General features: G+C 47.5%; 1 protein-coding gene across 1 annotated transcript; it reads right to left on the bottom strand.

Moving 5' to 3' along the window:
* Positions 1-9,098: 9,098 nt before the first annotated feature.
* Positions 9,099-22,270, bottom strand: LOC311527742 (gonadotropin-releasing hormone II receptor-like). The gene is made up of 4 exons (XM_084642044.1): positions 22,191-22,270; positions 17,193-17,708; positions 12,133-12,334; positions 9,099-11,334 (listed from the first exon to the last, which is right to left on the bottom strand). The coding sequence occupies exons 2-4, from the start codon at positions 17,703-17,705 to the stop codon at positions 10,925-10,927; spliced, it is 1,125 nt and encodes a 374-aa protein (XP_084498170.1). The 5' UTR covers positions 17,706-17,708; positions 22,191-22,270; the 3' UTR covers positions 9,099-10,924.
* Between the last annotated feature and the right edge of the window lie 2,327 nt (positions 22,271-24,597).

Raw genomic sequence — 24,597 nt, 5'->3', positions numbered from 1 at the left:
CTACATCCAAACACCGCCACTAGAAGACATGGCCTTTGTTTAACCCCAGTCCTGTCCGACTTCCTTTTGCGGTTGGAATGGGCATGTTCTGATTTCTCTTCATTTAGTTTCTCTCTCTATGGACTATCTCAGCAGACCGTAACTGCACGGCCATGTTTTCATAGGCATACTGCAGTCCTCCCCCACAAGCCCTTTAATAAAGTAGCAGCTGCGCCCAACCTCCGCTCTTTCCCGAAGATCACACTGCAAAAACTGTATCGGTTGTTTCCAAATACAAGCCATGTTCTCCTCCTTGTCTTTTTGTTGGGTTCCAAAGAACCATGAAATGTATCAAATAATCTGTTTACAATCAGCATTTTTCAGGGGGAACTGGATTTTAAAAATCAGTGAAACAGAAGGATTAAACCAGAGGATTAAATTGTGTTACTTTATTACTCTGTGTGTTGTGATAGCACCACGGAGCCTCTAATGTAATCATGCACCAGGACCCCATTGTGCCAGGCACTGTACAAAAAGACGCTCCACTGTCCAAAAAGCTTACAACCCATTGCACTTTCCAAGGTCACATGTGTTTAACAACAGCACCAGCTACTCCGCCAGGCACATCTTCCTGCATTATTAACTGTACGTGAGGAAACTTTCCTTTCCTTCATTCCTTGCTATTCTGCCACTTGGAAGCCTTCAGAAAACCCTCCTCCGAGCTCCCCGACACCAATCATGGCCCACCAGTAGGCCAAACAGGCTGCCAGCTGGAAATGAACCGAACCCTGAACCTTGAACTTGATTACTCCAAACTTCAGGGGGATTCTATACATCTGGGCCTGGATCCTGATCTACTTTTGCACCTGGTCCCTAGCTCTGGGACAGGTTGCTCTGAAGCCCCAGTTCTAACCATCCCTGAGGTTTTGGGGAGTTTGAAATCCAGACCCATATGTTGTGGTTTAAGCCCATTTCTACTGCAGGACATATCGGAGTGGGTGGGAGAGGAGATCCATTCATCTTTCCCTTGCCCTCCGGGGTTCCAATCATGGGAGAGTATTTAGCCTTAGTCCTGCTTCCATTGAAGTGAATGGAAAAAGTTCCGTAACTTCTAGATGGGTGGAGAACTATTGCTATACTGACCAACTAAGAACTGTGTACTTCCCATTATATTTATTGATAGCTCCAGCCCATCCTGGCCTGCTTGTTTGTCTCAGCCTCTTCTCTCTCATAGAGTGTAAGCTCTTTGAAGCAGGGACTGTCATTTAATAGGTGTTTGTACAGTGCCTACCACAAGGGGCCCCCGCGCTTGTGGCCTTTAGGGGCTACCACAACAAACAAAAACAACAGAGAACATAGTGAAGTATGAAGAACTCTGCCATGCAGTGCCACAATTATGGAAAACCGGAACAAAGATGACCCCAGCAATAACTGGAGCACTTGAAGGGCTTCCTAAGGGTGTGAGTGAGCAGCTCAAACCTCTGTTAGGAGTGCAAAACATCATGACCAGTGACCTCCAGCAGACTGCAAGAATCCGAAGGAAAGTCAAAGGGGAACAAGTTCATCTGAGCACCTAAAATGCAGGAATTTTGCTAAGGGTTTAACCAGACTCCTGCTGACCCAAACCTACATGTTAGGGGGCTTTCCCTTCACCCCTCCCCAGGTTCTTGTCACACAGACAGAAAGCAGAAGATGAGAAGTCTGAAGTTCAGGCAATGCGATGTTTATTGGGGTTAGTTTCAAGCAAGAATATGCATAGCTCTGACGCCGCAGAGCCTTTACCCGTGTCCCCGTTCCCCCAATCCTCAGCAGCATAATTATACCTGCACTGCATGCTCCTGGTTCCATCCCTTACCATTTATGGTCATGCTCTGTTTTGGAGGGTCATGAGTCTGGGGGCTTGGTACCACCTCTTTTGTATCCTATAGAAGGGGTATGGAGTGAGGTTGTTTTGTTGCCAAGGCCAGGCTTTTCTTTGGCTTTTAGTGTTTCTTTTACCACCACCCTCCTTGCCCCCTTCCTAACTGGTTGCTTGACCTAGGCTTGAGAGAGGAGCCAGGCAGCCTTCCAGTGTATGTTCGTATATTATACTCCCAGTCGTGGGGATACTGTCAAAAATGTCTCTCTCCCCTTTTTAAAGATCTTTTGACAGTATCTCTTCCCTTTTTAAAGATCTTGTATGTTGTGAAGGCTAATGGTTTTTTTTTAAAAAATCCCCTCATGTAATGCTGAAGGATAACAATAAAATACACTTGGATTAGCCAGGGCTCACACTGCAAAGGTATCCACAATGACCCATGGCTTTGAAACAGGCTTGCAGCCCTAAAACACATGTTCTCCCTGCCTGTGTGGGCAAAACAAAATAAAACAAGGTAGAAGCACGTGGAAGAGCAACCTTTTAACCCTGGTGGCTATCTAGACTAAAAAACAATTCCTTGATACGGTTAACCTCTAATATCGGGGTGGGGGTGTTTCTGTTCTTTTAAAAACCAACATTTTATTGTAGTTATGGAAACATTTTCACCCAAACAAGGAAGTTCTGTAGCTATTAGTGATATTTCTCTTTCATTTTGACAGGCTTGGCACGGAGAATTATATTAACGAAGGACTTAATTCTGCAGCCCTTCATTGAACAGTGATCTTTTAACTGACATCCATGAACGTTCTGTCAGATCCAGCGCCCTCTGAAGTCAATGGGAAGACCCCCAATGTCAACGAATGCAACGTATTTGTCGTATTGTATAATAACTCACTCCTGCTACTGCTGGTCTTACTCACTAAACTTCTACATGAATGGAAGACGCAAGCGATTCACTGCCCATGCTATCTCCTGGGAATGACTTGTCAAGATAAAACAGGAAGCTTGTAATATTAGCTGTGCAATAAAACAAAAGTCGTGCTTCAAGTGAAAATATGAAACAAAACTCTCTCTCTCTCAATAAGAGAGGACTGATGCCAAGGACTCAGTGCAAGAACAAGAAGACAGGAGGTAGAGAAGACACATATTAAAGGTGTTCACAGGTTAATATATAATAAACAAGTCCAGGAGGCAAAATGCTGAGCAGAAGAATAAGCTTCCAAAATCTGATCTATGCCTTTCTTTGATTAAATGAAAATCAAAGCCTGAAAGAAAATAGAAGTTCCATCTTAGCTGGCTCTGTTAGAACACACATTCTCGGTCCCGCTATCTTGCTTCCTAATAAAAGGTTACAAACAAACATCTCTGTACATTCATCAGCCTGATCCACCATCTCAGTGAAATGCCACATGCAGCTGTTTCTAAATACGTGCCAGGAATCTGTCTCACTTACACCACTTTATAGACTGGCTCAACCAGGGAAGGTCCCCGAGCTGCAAAGCCAGCCCAAATGTAGCCTGATTAATTGTGCTATGGGGACAGAAAATGGGAACGTAGAAGCGGTTTCCTAGAGACAACTGGTTTAATTGCTACCAAAAAGCCAGAGAGCAACAACTTTCCGTCACTAGCTTCCAGCCTGCCTTACATCTGAGCCAAGGACGTCCATGTGAAAGGCTCCACATTTCATTCCAAAGGCGCCAACCTCCTGAACTGTCTTGCCTTGTTTTCCTAGATCGCCTCCCACAGCAGCTTGCAAACTCGGCGTTAGTTATTCCATGACATGTTAAAATACGTTCTGTGTAAGAACCAGCCGAGACAGAGAGCTGGCAGGCTCTCAAGTCCCAACCTTTGTTGCTCCCACAATAAAGCTCATGTTTCTGGATCAAGCCATCCGTTCATAAGCTTTTCCCTTTCTTTATGATACCGCCGCATATTCATCCTGCAGCAGATTTCACATGTCCTGCACGCAAGTAGATGTCTGCCAATTTCATCAATGGGTGGTGAAGGAGAATGAGCTTCCCTACTGGGGTATGGTTTGCTTAAGAGTTTTACAGACCACCCACTCTAAACGTCAGCCTTTTAGAAAAGGAACAAGACAGAGGGCTCTGGGCGGGTGTGACACCTACGGAGCCCTTGGGGTCAACTGGCAGAGGGCACAGGGGGAGCCTACGATATTACAGAGATTCCTTGGGTTGGATAGCTGCATAACAGTTCACCATAGAGTGGCATATGAGGTCTCTACCAAGAGCCAGTTGCCCACCGGTCATCATGATCATTATAAAATGTACGTAAAGATAATATTTAAGGAGTTCTGTATCTATACTGAAAATGATGCTCTTAAGGTCTTTGGAGTTCAGGTTGATCCCCAGGAAGTGACATACCTTGGAGATGTTCCTTTCAGGCAGGAGGTAACTGATACTTCTCTCCCTGTCAGAAAACCAGACTTAACGGCCTTTATGTGCCCACAGTGATTTAAATGGCTGGACTACATGAGAGTCTCATGAATATCATCACCTCAGAGCAAAAATAGCTCCTGCCACTTTGAAGCTGTTCCTGTTTGCATAGGTCAAGTCAGGACAGCGTGAGAGTCGTTAGCTCCGCTCCCCGTTAGCAGTGCTTAATTAACCTTTAAAAGAACAAGTGAGGAAAATGAAACATTAATGATGTCTCATTGGCGTTTGGGAGCAGTGTAAAAGTCTCAGATTAATCCCTACAAACCAGGCAGCGCTCTCTGAGCTGTAATCAAAATTCCTATTAGGCCGCACATCTAGCGTGGAGGGACTTTAATGCTACTCTGGGCTCAATATGGGGAAACAAGTTACTTCATATGTCTCTTACCCCCAGCCTACAATCAGCCTGAAACACACATTTGCCCCATTGCCCAGAAATAATCAACCTGGAGGTGCCATCTCCCTCTTTCCTAACAGAGAAACACAGATGTAAAGGGGAATTCTGTGCTAAGCAGCCCCTAGGGAGAGCAATGGCCTTGCCAACGAAAGCACTAGCTAGTACTAGGGAGTTAGGCAAGCCCCTTACAACACATGCAGCTGTCCATTTGTGGAGGGGGGAACCAGAACAGATTGGGAGCCCCCCAGGCTAAGACACAGCATGTGCATCTGATTACTGTGGGGCTGGTCTGAAGGGAGGCTTCTAGCTTCCCCACAAACGCACAGAGCTAGTCAGGAATTTTTTGACAAAACATTTTTTCCCATCAGAGAATGCCGAGTCACCAAAAGCAAAACTTCTCCTGGGAAAAGGTTGATTTTTGACAAAATTTTTTGACGTGAAGAAATTTTGAAGGAAAAAAAAAGTTTTGAAGGTTTGTTTTTTTAAAAAAGAAAAATTCTGGTTCCAAACCATTTTTGTTTCAAAATTTTGTTTCAAAATTTAAGCCAGTGAATGTAATTAAGAAGAGGTTGAAATCACAACAAAACATTTTTGTTAGCCCAAAACCTATATTTGTATTTTAGCCAATGAAAAAGATCAAGATTTCAAGCTCTCATCCCAGTTTAGAGTAGGAAAATTCATCAAGATGTCAAAAACTCTCAGAGATGGAGAAACAATTTCCTAGATAGGTCTACTCACAATTTCTGATCTGGTTTGTCTCCTTCTATCCAATCCAATCCTAGCTTTGATCCAGACTCTGCTCCAAACAGCATTCCGACTGCTATTAGAACACAGTCAGCTGAACTCATCTTCTCTAAAAGTTAGTTCCGATAATAGCCCTAGCACGTTTGTACAAAGGGGTCCATGCCCTAAAGGCCTTACAGTAAGGGTGATTATGCTGGGCAACAAAACCACCTCTCCAGATACGTTGCCTAGATCAGACCAAATACAAATAACCCCCTTCCGAACATTTTTAATGCTGAACAAACCCACTTTCACCAAAACACAGCAACCACTTGACTACCCAGCCTATGCAAATTACCAAGCAGTTGATTCAGTTCCTTCTTTATGCCAACAGGTGACGCCAGCATTGTTAGAACAATCACTAGGAGCCCTCCCTCTCTCAACACATTAAATAATCCTGGAAGGATTGTCTGTGATCTCATTGCTTCTCCTCCCATCTCTCCATTTTCTGTCCTCTCCTCCTGCCTCTCAACTCTTACCTTTTAACTGTTTTCTCTTCCTTTTGGAAAAAAATATTTTTCGCTCTCCCCTTTTCTCTTTTCCTCTGCTCCGCCCATTTGACCCTCTTCTCACTTTCTTAGATCCTCAAAACAGGTTTAAGCTGGGCTTTAAAAAGGTGTTTAGGCTTAGTTCTCACCCTCCGAATTACCACCAGCAATGATCTGTGCCTCAGTTTACCCATCTAGCAAATGTGGGTGTGAGGCAGGGGTGTGAGGCATGGGAATGTATGTAGGGGTTGCTGGATACACGTACCAGTGCAGAGTGTTATTGTTTAACTTGCTGGCACAGGGGGAAGTCAAACGCAGATGCTGTCTATCACCCTCTGTGTCTCCACAGACACGTGCGGTAAATCTTTCCCAACCTATGCCCCCTTGCCCCCCACAAAACGCCGACTGATGGGACTTTCCAGAAGCACTGCAGTAGAAGTGGATCAGAGGGAGTGAGAATCTTTCCCCTTTTGGAAGTCTCTGGCTATGAGACGTGCAGAGCTGGGGCTGATCTCACATGCAGAGAGAAAGGAATCCTGTTGAGGAATAGACCTGATGGGCCAGAGCCCAAGATCCTTCCCTCAGGCAAACTCCAGCTGAGGCTAAATCCAATGGGAACTCAAGTAAGGGATAAATAAAAGTGGAGTAAAGATGTCAGACCTACATGTGGATGACTGAGTGACATGGAGTCATCTGGTCATAGGGTGACCAGACAGCAAATATGAAAAATTGGGACGGGGGTGGGTGGGTAATAGGAGCCTATATAAGAAAAAGACCCAAAAATCAGGACTGTCCCTATAAAATCTGGACATAGCCATATAAAATCTGGTCACCCTATGCTCCCATGATGTCCAAACAGCAATGTTCAGTACCTTTCATTTGATTGGGATATTAAGGTCTCATCGGGCATCTTTTACACCAAAGTCAGGTCTAATTCCCACTGATTCCTTTGTCTGAATCAATGGGAATTTTGCCTGAATAAAGAGTGCAGGATCAGGCCCTTTCTTTTAAATTTGGAAATCTGCATTCTTAGCACAGACCAGAGGGCGCTTGACAGTAAAAGAGAAGTAAAAGCATGAGAGTTCATTGCAATTGCCCTGATGTAGGCTACACGGCTGTCCCAGCTCCTACCCTGTCATTATCAGCCAGTGAGTCTGATCTGGCCACACCTCCTGCTTCCCCTACACACTCACCCAGGGCCATAAGCGGGGTGTGGAGAGCGGGGCAGCTGCCCAAGGCACAAGGCCGTGGGGGCAGAAAAATGGGGCAGCATGTGGGGGCAGTCATGGCCCCCACCCCCAAATTTCTGTCTTCCATTTAGCACAGTGGTTTTCAAATTGTGGGGCATGCCCAAACCTCTGTGCTAAATGGAAGGCAGAAATCTGGTCGCGGGGGCACAGGACTCTGCATCGCTTCTAGGGGGCGCAAATATGCCTGATTGTGGCTCTGCACCCACCCACCCTCACACACTACTGAATGAAAGCTTATTCTGCCTGAGCCCTGAACACGTCACAATTGAGATCAGCCAGCCTGTCTTCCTCCAGATCCCAATAGCAGCTGATCGACACACCCTGCATTAACTCCCTTCTGGTCTGAGGGTTCCTTCTCCTGGTGGTACCCAAACAACAGCCAAACCACTGATGCTGAGGTCCAGGATTTGCCCTGTAACTGTAACACTTATAAAGCATGTTGAGAGCCATGGACAGAAGGGGCTGCAGAAGTATCAGTGCATTAGAAATAGCAAGGGGTGGGACCTTGAATCTGTGGCAGATTTCTAGCAGAAGCACTCTTGCAATTTGCTGGTGGGATGTTTACTCTTCACTGTTGGTAATCGAAGGTGCTAGCAATGAGAAGATGGGTGCCACTAGGGATTCTATCAACATGAAAAGATACTCAGCCCGTGGAGTGTACAAAGTAACATCCATGTGTGTGGGCTACAGGTTAGGACACTGGACTAGAAGTCCTGGGCTTTATCCACAGCTCTGCTGTAGGACATTGCGCAAAGTGACTTTCAGTTTCCTCCCCTTTAAAATAGGGCTACTGAAATGTATCTGCCTTTGCAAAGCTCTTTGAGATCTATGAATGAAAAGCATGACAGAGGCGCTCAATACTATTAGCTGTGTCCATTTACTGTGTCTTTACCCTATAAGGTTCAAAGTATTATGATGAGAATGAAACAAAACCCTGCAAAACTCATTTATTTCTCATTCCAAACCTAATGGGGGGAGGGGGGGGTTATGCTGAACATTTGGTCTGTACAAACAAGCAATCTGTGGTCGGGTGTGCTCTCGATCAGCTGCCAGCATCCTTCCCTATTGAAAGCCCGGCCTGGCAGATGGCACCAAGGGGCTGCGAAAGTGCCCACAATGTGCTAGAGTTTTACTTGTAATTGACATAAGCACAGAAAATGTGAGACTGGAGAGAGGCCCAGGAGCGGAGTGAATCTAGGTTTGTTTCTGGTTTGGATGTGATTCCAGTTTGCATGGTAGACTGGACTGTAGAAGTGTTTCTTAGGCTGTCTCAAAGCCTGATCCGACCAAGACTTCAAACAACTGACAAACCACCGTCAAGGTTCAGCCTACACTACACATGGAAACAATGTTTGCAACTAGGTTAGAGAACAGGTGTGCTCGAACCACTTCCCAGACATGATTCCATTTGCAGGGGGTTGAACTAGATGACCTCCTGAGGTCTCTGCCAACCCTAATCTTCTATTATTCAATGAATGCCAGCTACAAAAGTGCAATGCAAATGCCTGTTCTCACTTTCTGATGACATTGTAAATAAGATGAAAGTAGCATTATCTCCTGTAAATGTAAACCAACTTGTTTGTCTTAGCGATTGGCTGAACAAGAAGTAGGACTGAGTGGAGTTGTAGCCTCTGAAGTTTTACATTGTTTTGTTTTTGAGTGCAGTTATGTAACAAAAAAAAAATCTACGTTTGTAAATTATGCTCACGACAGAGATTGCACTACAGTTCTTGTATGAGGTGAACTGAAAAATACTATTTCTTTTGTTTATCATTTTTCCAGTGCAAATATTTGTAATCAAAAATAATATACACTTTTTTACAGTCCAATTACAACACAGAATACAATAATATGAAAATGTACAAAAACATTCAAAATTTTAATAAGGTTCAGTCGGTGGTCTATTGTTTAACAGGGCAATTAAAACTGTGATTAATCGCAATTAATTTTTTTAATCATGATTAATTTTTTTGAGTTAATCGTGTGAGTTAACGGCGATTAATCGACAGCCCTAGTCTGAAGCCCATTAGCTTGCGAATCATCAACCTCCATTTCTAGGGTCACAGTTAAAAAATTTACACCAAGGCAGCAAAATATGGGGCTGTGGGAGGTGAAGCTATTCATTCCCCAGAATGGCTAAGGGCGCAGCTCTTCCTGTCTTGGTCTACTTTGAATCTCCTGGGGGGTGCTGCCTTCGACACAGCTAATCAACGGCCACAGCAGCCTTTGTCTTAAACTAGTTAAACTGCAAGTGTAGACGGCGGAGCTCTCTGTAAAGCCAAGGTGGCAATCCCCACTTTGTGACCGCCTAGGGCTGCAGAAGGAAGAGTTTGGACTGGGTTTTTGACACAGACTTTCAATGAAGGGGTTGTGTCTCTCTTTTCTTGATTACCGTATCCTTTAATGCGGACAACAACTAAACAACCAGGGGCTGATCCTTCAGTCTTTGCCCAGACCAAACTCCCACCTCAGGGAGTTTTGCTTCTGGAGGGAATGCCAGATTTGGCCAGAAGAGGAGTTTAAGCTCCAGGAACCTTCTGCGTCACTGGGCCCAAATGTGAGGGCATATTATGGCTTCCGCTGTATTAAGGTTAAACAGGGATGAACTACATTGGTACTCTGCACTGATCAGGCAGGAAACCATATGTCCACAAGCTATTAAAATACCCACATTGGCATATCTGATTTGTAATCATGTCAATTAAAAGGCAAACGTAACTCAGAGTTCCCGGTGCCGGTGCATGGCATGGACACAGCTAAGGGTTTCCCATGAACAATCCACTGACCGTTTATTTCCACCTTACATATATCAGAAAGTACCAAACAAGCACAAGCTCCCTTTCCAGGGATTCAAAACAGTCACAGGAATGACAGTGGAAGAATTAGGGCTGGTGCCTGGTACATACTGAGTCATGTGAGTAGCTTTTAATATGGGACAGCTGAGTAGAAGTTCACGGAGGAGGTGATGTCAGGAGCAGGCTGGCCAGGAAGACAAGACCAAGACTTTGTATGACAAAACCTGAAACGTCTCATTTTTGTCATGGAAGTCACCGTGAGAACCGCCCGGCCCGTGAGCCTGTTCTGCAAACACCTCCGCAGCTGAGTACCATTAGCCCCATGAATGATCCCACCAAGGCAAAAAGGAGAGGATGCTCTTTTGCCAATCTGGCCGTTCCTCTATATTTTTTAGAAGTCAACGTATATTTCCAGAAAACCAGTGGTTGGCAGCAGGGGGCTGGCAGATACTGAATTCTAGAATCCATCACAGTAGGTTGCACCTGGCCCATGAGCAGCATGAAAAGGCTATAAAGGGGGTGGAACCAGCCCGTGGGGAACAGGATATGTGCAAAAGACTTCTACAGAGCTGGTGGAGTAGCAGGACACCAGCCCCTCTCTGAGTCTCTCCCATGGTCCCAAGGGGTCCTCGGAAGCAGAGCACAAGGGCCCAGGCCTGGAATAAGGGGGAATCAATGGGACCCCTTGGAGAGCACGGTGATACTCAGCATGAGTGCGGCAGAAGCCGCAGAAGTTACTAATTTCTGGTGACTGTTCCATTCAAACCTAATTCAGGAGGGGCGGGTGACTGAACGACATGCCAGCATTAGTACTGTACTTCCCAGGCAGTCACCGTAATAGGAGCTACTGGCCAACACAATGCCCCTGATCAGGCATTGTGATCAAGAACACAGAGTTCCTTTTCTCCTGCCGGATGCTTTTCTTTAGCAGACCGTGTGGATGATTGTGCCGTTGGAAGCGCCCGAAGCTGCTCCGCCATTTATAATGTAGTCCTTTATGTTCATCTCAGAACTGGACATCAGTTTGTTTCTCTCCTGCCCTGTAATTACTGTTTCTATTCCTCTAAGGCACGCCTTCATATCCTCTCGGAAGGAAGGAGTGTAGAGTCCGTAAATGATAGGATCGGTGCACGTGTGTAGCAAGCCAAAGAGAAAGAGACTGTGGTTGATGTACTCCGGCATGCTTTGAATCATGTCTGGCTGGAACCAGTACCACAGGCCCAGGAGGTAATATGGGGTCCAGCAGATAATGAAGGAGGCAACTATCACAATGGTCATCTTCAGGGTCTTCATTCGCGCCTTGGAGATGTGGTTGTTTTTGCTTCTTGCTAGACCTGCCGGGAAGAGTCAAAGGGATAATTGTATACAACACAATAGCATACAACCAGGAAGAGACCAACATTCACAGCCCAGCCTCCGTCAAAGTCAGTAAGAGTTTGACTTCAAGGCTTAGGCCTGATCCAAAGACCACTGGAGTCAGTGGGGGCATTTCCATTGACTTCCATGAGCATTGGATTAAGCCCAAACTGCAGCTGAATTGAGTTACCACAGGGCTGAAGTGGCTCTCTGTATTGGGGTGTGCTTCACTGGGACATATGGCCATGCACAAGGCGCAGGTTGGGCCTCTCCCAGGGGTGGATGAATAAGGATGTCCGTTTTCAAGCCTGCTGTCTTTCATCACTATAAAGTCACTTGACTAGATTGAGGCCTGGCCCTACCCAGCCATGCAGGAGTCAAAAGAGGAGGAAGCTGCCCTGGGCCTTGCACACCCTCCCCATCTCTTCTTGCCAGGCCTAAAGGAGACAGTAGCAGGTCTCCAGGATACTCCTGGAAGAAGTGGGCAGAGAGAGGTGGCAGACTCCATGCTCTGCACCCCTCTCCACCATTTGTGCAGTCTCTCGTATTATAATATACAAGGCTCCCCTGTTTAGCTGTCTGTTATTTTCCATCAGAGGGGACTTGCCATCCCCAGAAACACACCTGCTATTTCTCATTTTCTAAGCCTGGAGATGTCAGGCAATGATGCTGATAATGCAAGAGATGCCTATGATGGGGAAAATTACAATGTTTCGGCAATACCAATAAGATCACATGGAAGTATGCTGAATGCTCAATAGCTGTAACCTGCTCACCCTTGTTGATCTTCAGTTGCTTGCTGATTTCCCAGATGATGCGGATGTAGCAGACAATCATGACGCTCAGTGGGGTGACATAGAGGGTGGTGAAGGTGAACATGTTGTAGAGGATTTCTTCCCAGTGCTCTTGGAAACTTCCATGTGTCACACACTGGGTAAAATTGACACCCGGGGCAGTGTGCAGGTGAAAAAGAAAAAGCTGAAATTAAGAATGAAACACTTAGTCAGAGATCGTTCTTAAAGGGGCACTGTCACAATGACAATCTCCTTCCTGGGCTTACTGGGAACACCTTCCGGCAATAAAGCTCATGCTCAAATAAATTGGTTAGTCTCTAAGGTGCCACAAGTACTCCTTTTCTTTTTGCAAAGACAGACTAACACGGCTGTTACTCTGAAAAGAATTTAGAAAGTCTTATTACATAGGGTTTGTTGGATTGGGTCAGACCACAGGTCCATCTAGTTCAAAACGCTGTTTTGACAGTGGGCAGCACCAGATGCTTTCGAGGAAGGTGTTAGAACCCTGCAGTAGCAGATGTGGAATAATCTGTCCCCACATTAAGTCTTGTTCTATCTCTGATCAGCAGAGCATGAGGATGCATATTGACTTTCATCATACACGCTCTTTGCTGACTCAGCCCATCACTCATCTCAGGCAATCGTCTGGTCCGTTCATGGTCAATTCCACTGTCCAGTCCTCATGCACGAGTATGACACGGCAACATTCGGGCTGGAGCTGGTGAGAAATGGGTTCTGTTGGAATTAAAAGCTTGTTGTGGTTTTTTCCAGGCCTCGATCATAAACCTCAGCCATTATTGTAATTATTTCTTACTTTGTGCCAATAGACAACATGGAACCAACTACTAGCAAACACATCAATTAATTCTTTAAGCCAGGTTCTTACAAATAAATCAGAGATAAAGTCCTTGATTTGGGGTGGATCTGTCTCTCCTTTCTAAGTATTATGACGCTATTCTCCACGATAAAAATTATTCCACTATCAAAAACATACTTGGCCTAAGAGCAGAAAATAACCCCCACTGAGCTCGTAAGCCAATGAGTGGATATTTTAAAGGTTGTTGTTCCCAGCCAGGCAATATTTGATGGATTCAGTAACTGGGTGAAGAGCCATTTCTCTCTCTCGGGAACTCAGAATTCTTTTCTGCTGCTACAAGAGCACTGTAGAATTCATGCTCACAAGATTTATTTTCACTCGATGGCGGCTTCCTGTCCTGGGCTGACAGTACACCCCACTTATCTCCATTAGTGTCAGACGTTCCTGTCACTGTCTGAAGCTGGAGCATCTTTTGAATGAAAAGTCTCCATACTAGCCTTTTAAAATGCCAATCCCTGTATGTTTTCAGTCTCTGAACCTGGCTGCCCTTGCAGCACTGAAATTTGTACACTGAATACGCACTGGAAGGAGGACAGGTGAAGTATTTTACAGCCGTCCTAGTCCAGACACACCATACTGTGGATATGCGAGACCAAGGCCCAACTCCTCAAAGCTAGTTCAGTGCCTAACTCCAATTGATTTCAATGGGAGTTTGGTGTCTGAATACCTTTGAGGACCTGGGCCCAAAGAGGTAATGTCTGGTTATCATCTAGCAGGTTTCCTCCACCATGCAGGTAGCTAGTGACAGCGTTACGCTACTGCACATTTCCCGCTGGGTGTTTTTGACTATTGCACTGATGAAACTACTGTATTTAGAACAGGAGCAGCAGGTATAATAGGCCTGGGGAGGTTAAGCCTCCCCTAACCGAGGCCCTGGCCCTGCCCACGCTCCACCCTCTCTTCCAAACCGGCGGGAGCTCAGCTCGGGCCGGATACCAGTAGGTGGCTGGGGCCAGCTGGCAGCCCAGTGCCGGGGCCGGCACTGGGGGCAGCCGGCGGCCCAGGGCGGTTCAGCTGGGGCTCCTCCGGCCATAGGGGTGGGGGATGCTCGGGGCTCTGGCAGAGGGAGGGGGCAATAGAGGCAGGGCCTCAGGCGGAAGGAAGGGGGGGACGCGTGGCTAGCTTCCCCAAAAGGGGGTGGGGGCTCGCAGGGTGAAAGCTGATTAGCTCTGGGCTTGTAGGCCCTGTTCACACTACAGCACCTGTAGTAATTGCATTTGAAGCCATTTTGCAAGGTGGTTGCAGCCCAGTGTAGTTATAACATGGTTCACATCTACCCCTTCCCACTGAAAGAATGCCGTTGGCTGTCTAGAAGAGTGCTCTGTGGAGCTGGTCACAATGGGTATTTTTGCTGACATTCTCTCCCGTTACTGCCAGCATTTCAGCGCCGCTGGGGGTAGCAATGAGGGGGGGTTAGTGCAGGCAGCCGATGGCATTTTAAGCACCATGCCGTTTAACCTTGACATGAGCAGGTCTTGCCAACACGTTGGCTTAAGATGCTGGTGGTCACTGGCAATGTGGCCGTTCTAGAGTGTCGACCATTGTGAGCGCGAGTGGTAACAACTGGGGGAAATATTTGGCAAAATAGCCCATCACTGACAAAGCCAGAAGCACCATCTAAGCCAGCAGGGTTTTCAAATCTCCACACACACTGGACTGGGAAACTGTACGCGCTGCAGTTGGGGATGCTCCGTGGGCTTAGTCGAGTTCCTCAGGCTTGCTAGATGTGCTGAGGAACATGGCAAAGAGATGTTCTGATGGGACCAATATGGGACAGAAGCTCTCTACCTGCAGCAATCATTGGGGGTACGTGTACACGACAGAAAAAAACTCCATGGCAGGGAGTCTCAGAGCCCCGGTGAACTGACTTGGGCTGGTGTTACGGGGATAAAAACAGCAGTATAGACATTCCCGTTTGGGCTGGAGCTTGTGCTCTGAGACCCACCCCATTGCTGGGCCTCAGAGTTTAAGCTCCAGCCCGAGCAGGAATGTCTACACTGCTATTTTAATCCCCGCACTGTGAGCCCCATAAGCCTGAGTCAGCTGACCCAGGCTCTGATGTGAGCAGACTCAGGGATTTTTTTTACACAGTAGATGTACGCTTAGTGTTAAAGTGACAACACCCCACCTGTTGTTCTGTGATTATCTTTTCACTCTGACTCAAAGGCTTGGTTTATTTGCACATTGCAAAATAGTCCATCCTCCACAGGGAGTTAAACAAGGGCACCCCAGTTGCTGTGTTGATCAACCCCATTGCACGTCATGAAATCCGAAAGCCACAGGACCAAATCCTGCTCTCATTCCCATCTGTGCAACCCAATGAATGAGGTCATTTGTGCATAACGGAGCAGAATCTGGCCTGTAGTTTGAGCTATGGATCTGATTATCTTTTGGATGCTTGGCCATTATATCAGTAGCTGACCTGTGTGTAGTTCTCGTATTGAACCTTCCTTGCGCAGATAAGGTGGAGGCGAGGTAGGTCACTAAGAAAGTTCTACCAATAACAAATTTATCCCTGTAGAAATCTGGGGCCAGGGCCTCAGCTGGTATGAATCAGCATAGCTTCAGTAACTTCAGATCAGCTCACACCACAGGAAGAATAGAATTCTATAGCAAATACATTCCCAGTTAAGTGAATGGGGGGGCATGGATCAGCGTTCACGTTGCACCCCCTATCAGTACCTGGCCTGGGCCAGGGAAGCTAATGATCCAACCAGCGGATCAAATTCAGTGCCACCTTAGTCAAGTTGCGCGTTTGCTAAGAAGTTGTTAAGTGAATGGAATACAATAGCTGACACATCTCCATGCAAAGAATGGGGTTCAAGAGTTAATGGATTTCCACTGAAGCTAAGGGACTCTAGGAGCTACTGCCTCCAAAGCTGAGCCCGGTCGAAATTTCAACTGACATTTTCTGGCAGCGCCATGGTACAGCATCACCACCTTTGACTCACTCTTCCTCACAAGCTGGAACAATGAGAAAGGGGCAGTGAGCAAAGAAGGGCTCAGTTCCAGGTTACTCTAATAGCTGGAGAATGCACTGACCATAGACTTTGGAGAACCTGGAGCGGTTCAAGAGACAGGCATGGTGTATGGGAGTGGAAGCCAGAAATTCCCAAGTTATAGTCCTGGCTCAGGCAGCAAGTTCTTCTGGACCCATTACCTCACCTTCCGGTGTCTCACTTTCCCAGTGTACAATAGAGATTGTAACAATTACCATTCTCCCTAGGGTCTGGAGACGATGAATGAGTTAACGTCCATAAAATTAGTTCTCTGAAAACATCTGCTCAGTGTGCAGCAGCAGTCAAAAAAGCGAACAGGAATACTGGTGTGCAGTTCTGGTCACCCCATCTCAAAAAAGTTATGTTAGAATTGCAAAGAGGACAGAGAAGGGCAACATAAATGTTGGGACTGGATGACAGGGAATGGATTTCTCAATAATTGCCCTGTTCTGTTCATTCCCGCTGCAGAATGTGGAACTGGCCACTGGCAGAAGACAGGATACTGCGCTAGATGGACCATTGGTCTGACCCTGTATGGCTGCTCCTCTGTTCATAAGTGTCCTAGAAGTCCCACTTTTTATCTACCTCAACATCTGCATACCTGAACCTTAACTGGATTTGAACACCTCCCTGTGTGTTGGGGATAGGGCACTAAACCAGGAGGCTCTTCCCAACTATAGCTGTGCTGAGATGGGATCTGTGCCAGCTGCAAGAATATCTCAGGTCTGAACTCCTCAACATTCAATAACAAGTTAGGACCTGGATTCCTCTTGGAAAATAATGGGCACATTGTCAGTCTGTTTTAGGTATTGCAGATGGCTCCCCATCACTGCAGTATCTGAGCACCTCACAATCTCGAATGGATTTATCCTCACAACCCTCCCCTGTAAGGCAGGGCAGTGCTATTATCCCCATTGTGGGGAACTGAGGCCCAGAGCCACTGAGCGGCATCCCCAAGGTCACACAGGAAGTCCATGGTAAAGGAGGGAATTGAACCCAAGTCACCAGCTAGTGCCCTAACCATTGGATCATCCTTTTCTCTTGATTACTGATTATCACCCAAACCATTCGCCCAGCCCAAGGTGGCTGTTCACTTTTGCCTATTCTGAAGTGTGACACTTCCTGTGCGAAGCGACCCCAGCTTGACAATGGCATTGTGCTCATACCTGGGGCGAGGCCAGCAGAAGGCTCATGACCCAAGCAACATATAACATGAGTCTGTTGCGTCGACTGGAATTAGCGAAGGCAAAGGGATGGAGGATGGCTGAGTGCCGGTCTATGCTGATAACCACAAGCACCAGCGCTGCAGAGTACATGGCAAAGAGCTTGAAGAAGTTCAGCAATTTACAGGGCAGGTCCCCGGCGTACCACTGGACTGTCACATTCCACACAGCATCCAGGGGCATGACCGTGAAGGTCACCAGTAAATCTGCCACTGTTAAGCTCAGTATCAGCAGCCGGACATGGGACTTTCTTCTCTTCCTCATGATGCTATATAACACAACTGAGTTGCTGCATGCTGCTATCAAGAAAAAGCAGATGGTGACAATCACACGGACCCTGGCTGCTAGGGTGAAAGTGGGTTCGATCCAGGGCTCGGGGCAGTCGGAAGCAGAGAGGTTTTCATCCACGATATCAGCTGACTGAGGAGGAGTCATAAGGTCCCGTTCTTCAGGCATTCCCTACAGGAGGACAAATGGCAAAATCAGAGAAGAAAGCTAGGCCTAAAATCCCTGTTGGGTGTCCATTTAGCATGGGACAGCTTTAAGTGTGATGAAGAGGGAGGCTCAATAGGCTTAGCCAAAGATTCTCAAATGTTTTAATATGCTTATCAGGTAGTACCTTAACGGCCCCAACCAGGGCCAGGGCCCACTGAGCTGGGCGTGGGGTTTGACTAGATAATCTAAAGATCAAGGCTAGCCATAAACTCTACGAAACTTCAACTCTATTAAAACCAAAAGATTGCACCTGCCCCAAAGAGCTTACAGGCTGAACGACCAGACAGACAAACAAACAGGCAGAGACAAGCAACAAACAACAGTACAATGCCTTCTCCGTTTCCTAGTTTCCATAGTGTGGACCACCTCCTACTAGACAGATTATCCCACTGAGCTGCATCCTCTTCCATTTGCTATTGCGGGGACCATCACCTCCTCCTCTTCATAATTACACATCATCCCCATGGTGACTATAGCAACTGCTCACATGGAAATGTATTTTAAGCACTTTTCAATGCTGCTTAGCAGGTTGAAACAAGGAGGTGGCAGTCCCATGTGACCAGCCAACTGTGCAGATGACCCAGTGCGGCGGAGCGGGACTCACTCCTGTGGCGCCTCCTGCTGGTCGTCCAGGAAATTAGCATTTCCAGCCTTCGGAGTGCCCTCTGCAGGCTGGTATCCCTCCTGGACGCTGGTGCCCCTGGCAGCACCCCCACAGACCTGGGTCTCCCCACCGCCCCAGGGAACCCCCACCTTCTATCCCCACCTCGCCTCAGTCTTTGGCTACTGCCAGTCACCATCTAGCCCCTGTTCCCTGGGGCAGACTGAGGCTCATGAACCAGCATGAGGAGCAACTGGCCACCCTCTGGAAGGGTTTGGGTGCCCACTGTAGCCTGCTTAGCTCTCAGGTGGGTTTCCCTTTCTGGTTGGGTCTCCACCGTGGCCTGTCTCACCTCCACGTGGATTCTCCTGTTGAGCTGGGGCCTCTCTGCCCCAGAACCCCTCTCTTCTGGGCCCCTGGTCTTCACCACCCCCTCCTTTGGGGTAGTCTCAGACCAAGCCCGATCCTCTGGCCTCTCCCTCCTTCTCTGGGGGCAAGACCGTCTTACTTGACCGCCCTTGTGGCACAGGAAGCACAGTGCATTCCTTGGGCCACCTGCGGGCTAGGCCTGGCCCTGTGAGTCCCGTGAGGGCACTCCCTCTTCTTGTGCCCTGGCTCCCCACAGACCCAACAAGTTTGGATCCCCCTGTTGGCTTCACAGGGGGCACTCTAGTCTCTCCGCAATGCCCTGGGCAGAGCCTCTTTGCTCCATCCCGATAGGGGCACTCCCTCTTATAGTGCCCCGGTCACCCACAGGCAAAACAGTCTTTAGGCCCCGGCACCGGCCTCCAGCCCAAGGTGCTGGCCCCCGATGACAGCTATGTGCCCTCCCCCGCAACAGCTGTAGCAGCCTTGCTTGCTGCTCGGCGAGACGGGCCACACAGGCTCTCCAGTAGTAGTCCCTCATTTCTCCACCTTCAGTTCCTTCACTCAGATTCCAGGCAACAGTCAACAGTCCTTGCCCTTGCCCTCTGTATCGGGGCGGACCGCCTATGCCCGCATTCTCCACCACGTTGTGGAGGGGGGGGCGGGACTCACCCCTGCGGCGCCTCCTGCTTGTTGTCCAGGGAATTAATGTTTCCAGCCTCTGGAACACCCTCCACCGGCCAATGTCCTGCTTGCCGCTGAGCCCCGTGTCCCTCCCAGACCCCAGGCCCCTCCCTCTCAACATCTAGAGAGAGACTGTGTCCTCCTGTCCCACTGCCCTCTTATAAAGGCCAGCTGGGCCCTGACTGGGGCATGGTGGCAGCTGTGGCTGTTTCCCCAATCAGCCGAGGCTGGTTGCTTTAGCTAGCAGCAGCCCTCTCCCAGGGCTGATTTCAAGCCCTTCAGGGCAGGAGTAGCTGACCACCCCGCTACACCCAGTAAGAGCTTCGTGGAACCCAGCTGGTCCATTGACCACAAATAGAGAACCTCTGGTCTAATGAGGAGTTAAAATGCACCTGAAATACTGAGAATCCCTGGAATTGTGATGCTCTGAAGTAGATACGTTGAGTTCCATGGAGATTATACTGGGTGTGTGGGAGAGAATCCATGTGATAAGACATTAAAAACAGAGGGTCTGACTCCTCATTGAAGACCCATTGGCACTTTTCTTTAGAGTAAGGGTGTCCAACTCAGTATCTTTAGTTACATTCTCCTCTGGTCTGCTGTTGTCCAGTGAGCTTGGGTCTGTGGCTCTGGAGATAGAACCACCGGCTGTTGTACGCTGTGTGCAGTGAAGAGGTGTCAAATCCCGTCCCTCCACACCACAATCTCAGGAAAGCTCCCTGAGGTGGAGACTTATGTAATCTTCCTTTCCTCATAAGTATTTCCATGGGAGGCAGCAATCTGAGCAAAAATACCTCTCCTATCCATGTTAGCACAGCCACCATGAACCTATGACACCCTAGGCCCCGGTATATTGCCCTGTTCAGGTCACCGGGATTATATTATTATTATTTATTATTTGCGTTACTGCCTGGGACCCCTAGTCATGGAGCAGGATCCCCTTGTGCTCGACGCTGCACAAACACAGAACAAAAAGACAGTCCCCGCCCCAAGGAATTTACAATCTAAGTCTAAGACAAGGAAACAGATGGGTACAGTCAAACTGACGGAGGAGCACAAGGATACAACGAGACAACATTGGTCAGTAGGATAGGGAGTAGTCTCTGCACACTCGCAGCCGATAACACAGTGGCCCAAATTGTGAAGGCCTGCCCTGCACTCTGCCCAGAAAAAATGCCTAGCAATCACCATGTAGTATTTATTCACTTACAGCATGAACATGTTTCAGGGCTGCCAATGTTATCTGTTTATTCCCTGGAACAAGAGCACTGAGCTACGTTAGCACAACACAGACAACACTCAGAAGAATTAGACACAGCAGGCTATCTTTGGTGTGAGACCCCTGTAGTCGGTCTATATTACACCAGGAATGAATTTGGCCCACGGTCATTTTAAAAACTCTGATCGAAACTCATCGCTTGCTAAGTGGAGATGGGTCACTGGCCTGAATCTGCCAAACTTTGGAAGTCCAAAAACAAAACAAAACATAGGACCCACGACTGAATTGGGTTGTCAGGTTTGTTTTACAAAACCCTCGAATGACAAGGTTTAGAAAGACCACACCACGCTCGTTTTTGCCCATCTCTGTTTGAAATAGACAGAGACCTGTATTAGAACCATTTACATGAACTCCTAGGCGCACACACGGCCCCTGAACATTGTGGGTCCAAACAGAAAAGGACCTGATCCTGAACCAATGCCAAATCACTGCAAAACCCAAACCCAACTGACAAGATTTTTCCAAACCAAACCAGCTCTGGGTGTCACCTATCTTTGGTGTCAAGATTCAAGACGTTTTCTCAGCCCTTATTAATCCGATCTCCAGGGCTGCCTATCAATATCTGATTCCAACTTCCAGCGTATAACAAACCCACACATCTCACCTGCTTCTTAGCAGAACAGAGACATGCGGCCGAGTTCTGGGTTCAGTAAGCAAAGGATAATAAAAGATGTGAGGTTAATCAAAAAGAGAGCGAGGAGTCTCTCTCTTTTTCCCCCCCTCTCTGCTCAAAATAAAGATGCACACAAGCACTTCTCACAGATGTGAAAAGCGGTTCACCCCCCTCCTTTCATTCATCTAGAGGGTGACATGAAGTCAATCCCCAAACAGTCCCCCACAACTGTCTCTAAACATGTTTTTTGGGGGGAAGGGAGGTGCCCTGCAGAAAGATGCAACCTATACAGTTTCAAAGCCAGATTCTCGCCCAGGTAACTCAACTGTGCAGAGTCACCACTGTTCCACTTAAACTGCCCTCTGCTCCCGTACAGAATGATATCGTGAACAAGCCAAATTTCAAAGGCAAAGACTTTCAAGTTTAGGAGAACACAAACAATGAGCACCGGTCAACGCGAGCAGCTAACAAACCGTTTCATGCAGCCGGGGCTGATGCTCAGTTTCACTTACACAGAAATAATGTGCTTTCCCCTGGTGAAGTTACAGAAATAAAATGATCAGCAGAGACCGAATCTACATCCTGCTCCCGAACTAACCTATTGTTACTACACACTTACACTTGCTCTCTCTCTTCTCCTTACTCTCATTTAGTCCATGTTCCGTGTCTAGTTACAAAGCTGCTTGCTTTGCTGCAGCCCCCACACAGAAAGTAAGCGCAAATATTACCAGATTCTTAGATCAAACCGCAAAAGCAAGCAAAAAGCGATAGCAATGACAAAGTACCAAACTGGTCGTTTCTCCTGTTATTGCCAGTCCACAGGAGGGAGGAATGACACCGAAGGAAGCCCAGTATCTGTGCTGATTGGAGGTGCTGCATTCAATTCATCGGATGGGAACATACCTGGTATCCGCATGCCCTTAAGGGAAAGGAAAACCGTTTCCTCTCTATTTGCCAGTGCCAGAAATGTCAGCCTGCTCCTCTGCTGCATGTAGCCAGCAGTCCGCATGATGCAGATCTGCCTCCCAGTAAAGAGGAGATGCAGAGAGCTGGCAGGGTGGCTGGGAGCTGTTACAGCGCTTGGTCTATGCACAAGAGGAGCGTCATTCCACTCCCTGCTGCTGGCTCTGGAATTCTCCGAGAGAGACCCCACTGCCCAGTGTAATTCAGGTGAACCTAGCATAATGCTTTAACAATGCACAAGGAGAGTTGCTTTGACAGGAGCCCATGGGGGGCACAGCTCCAGTGCATTCAGGGCTTAGCAGGTGTATTTTATGATGCTTGTTAGGTCTGTGTTTTAACATGTGCAGAATACCAAGGGCCTCTGTGGTGAGATGGGGTACAAACATAGCTTTATAATATAATATTATTATTGCATCCTTAAGATTATTGTATTGTTATGGAGATCAGGAAATAGGCTCATTAACCAGGCCGTGAATCAAACTGCTCCAAAGAAAAGCAGAAAAGATTCTTTGCCCTGGGTCAAACCATGAGGTCCTTATTCCATTTTTAACCTAGTCCATACACAGGCAAAACTGCATATGGGCTGGGTAAAAACAAATCTCAAGATTTGACACACACGTGAAAACAGGTATCAAGCAGTGAACATCCAGGTACCAACACATATTTCAGTGGAGCACTTGGGCTGGATCCACGCAGGGACCAGTATGGAGGCGCTTTTGGTTTTTCAAATGTTAATGACTAAATGGGCCTCCTTTCCTTTTAGGATTTAACGAGCCACCCACTTGCGGATTTAATGAGCAGGCCTAGGAGACAATGAAAAATCTGCTGCATTCAGGGAAATGGCCACCTTCAGACGCTGCACCTGGTTACAGCAAAGCTGAACGGTGCCTCTTCAGGGACAGCATCACCATTCCAGCACAGCAGTTGTCTGTAAATCAGTAATTATTACATGGACTGTTGTTGAATCTGCTGTTGCTTAGACAACCGTGACACACACACACACATGCATATAAAGCACACACACAGCAAAGTTCCAGGAGCGTACAGCTTTTTATTAACCCACTGACTGGGGTTAATAAGGAGGGGATGCGATCCTGAATGGAAAGCCATTAATTGGGAATTAAACACAGAGAGAAGAGGAGGCTAGGAATTGGATAAAATGTTCAGAATCCCTTGGTGACTTAGAAGTCTATGGCCCATTTTTGAAAGAGGCGTAGACACTCAGGGCTAGATCCACTAAAGGGTGAGGCTGACATCTTATTTTAGACACCCTGCGCCCAGTGTAATCCCCAGTCCTGAGTTAGATGCCCAGGCTCTCTATACAATGCATGGAGACTGCGGGGCACCTATGGATGGGATTCCCAGAAGCCAGCACACTGAGCGGGGAGCCATAGGAAATGCTGAGGAAGGGTGTGTGGCCTAAGCCCTGCCCCTCAAAGGGCCTCAGGCACCTCCCTTTGGCCTAGATGTAGGATCTGTCTACACTAGATCTGGAAGCATGAGAAGCCGTACCCACACGAGCGCTGATCACACTAGTGCACTAAAAACAGAAGTGTGACCACAGCAGTGTGAGTGATGGGAGGGGCTAGCCGGCCAAGGACAAACCTACGGTCTTGGACGGGATCATGAGTGGGTGGCTAGAGCCCCTTGTAATGCAGCTGCATTTCTGTTTGGGTACGTCTCCTCCAGCCAAATGGACACTTTCCAGCTCAATGCAGACATACCCTTAGGGACTGGGGACTCTCAGCTGTGGACCCTCTCCTGAGTTAGGCTCCTACGGTAGGTTGGTCTTTTCTCACAAAAAAATAGAGGAGGAACCCTTACACCTAATAGCCCAGGGAATGGAGGACATTGGGGACCACCAGGTGTGGTTTTCTACTGAAGTAACCCACGAGTGTTAATAATAATTAATTGCTAGTAACTTAACCGTCTTTATCAGGTAATTAGTTAACATATCTCCAGAGCACCTGAAAGCAGGTCAGTCTAACCTAGAACCAGCTGCCTCCACCCAGGGTCAGCCCCCGACACCCTGAAGAGTCTATTTATTCTCTTAAATCCACTGGCACGCCATAGCCGCCACCACCCTCTCCTCCACGGCATCAGGACTCAGGCGGCTTTGCACGTGTCCAGCGGCGATGTAGCCACTTACACTTGGTTTTGAGGATCTCTGTTTCGGACTTAGGCACCTAAAATGGCAGTTAGGTACCTACATCTCTTTGTGGATCGAGCCCTAAGAGACTAAATCTCATTGCAAGTCAATGGGACTAAGGCAATGCCTAAGCCACTTTTGAAAATGAACCCTAAGTGACTTAGAGAGCTGAGTGGCTCAATGCCTAAATACCGGTAA

The sequence above is a fragment of the Lepidochelys olivacea genome, assembly GCF_965140295.1.
Source record: "Lepidochelys olivacea isolate rLepOli2 genome assembly, chromosome: 10".
NCBI classification, from domain to species: Eukaryota; Metazoa; Chordata; order Testudines; family Cheloniidae; genus Lepidochelys; species Lepidochelys olivacea.
The sequence above is the reverse complement of the archived record's forward strand: the minus strand, read 5'-3'. Positions and strand labels throughout refer to the sequence as shown.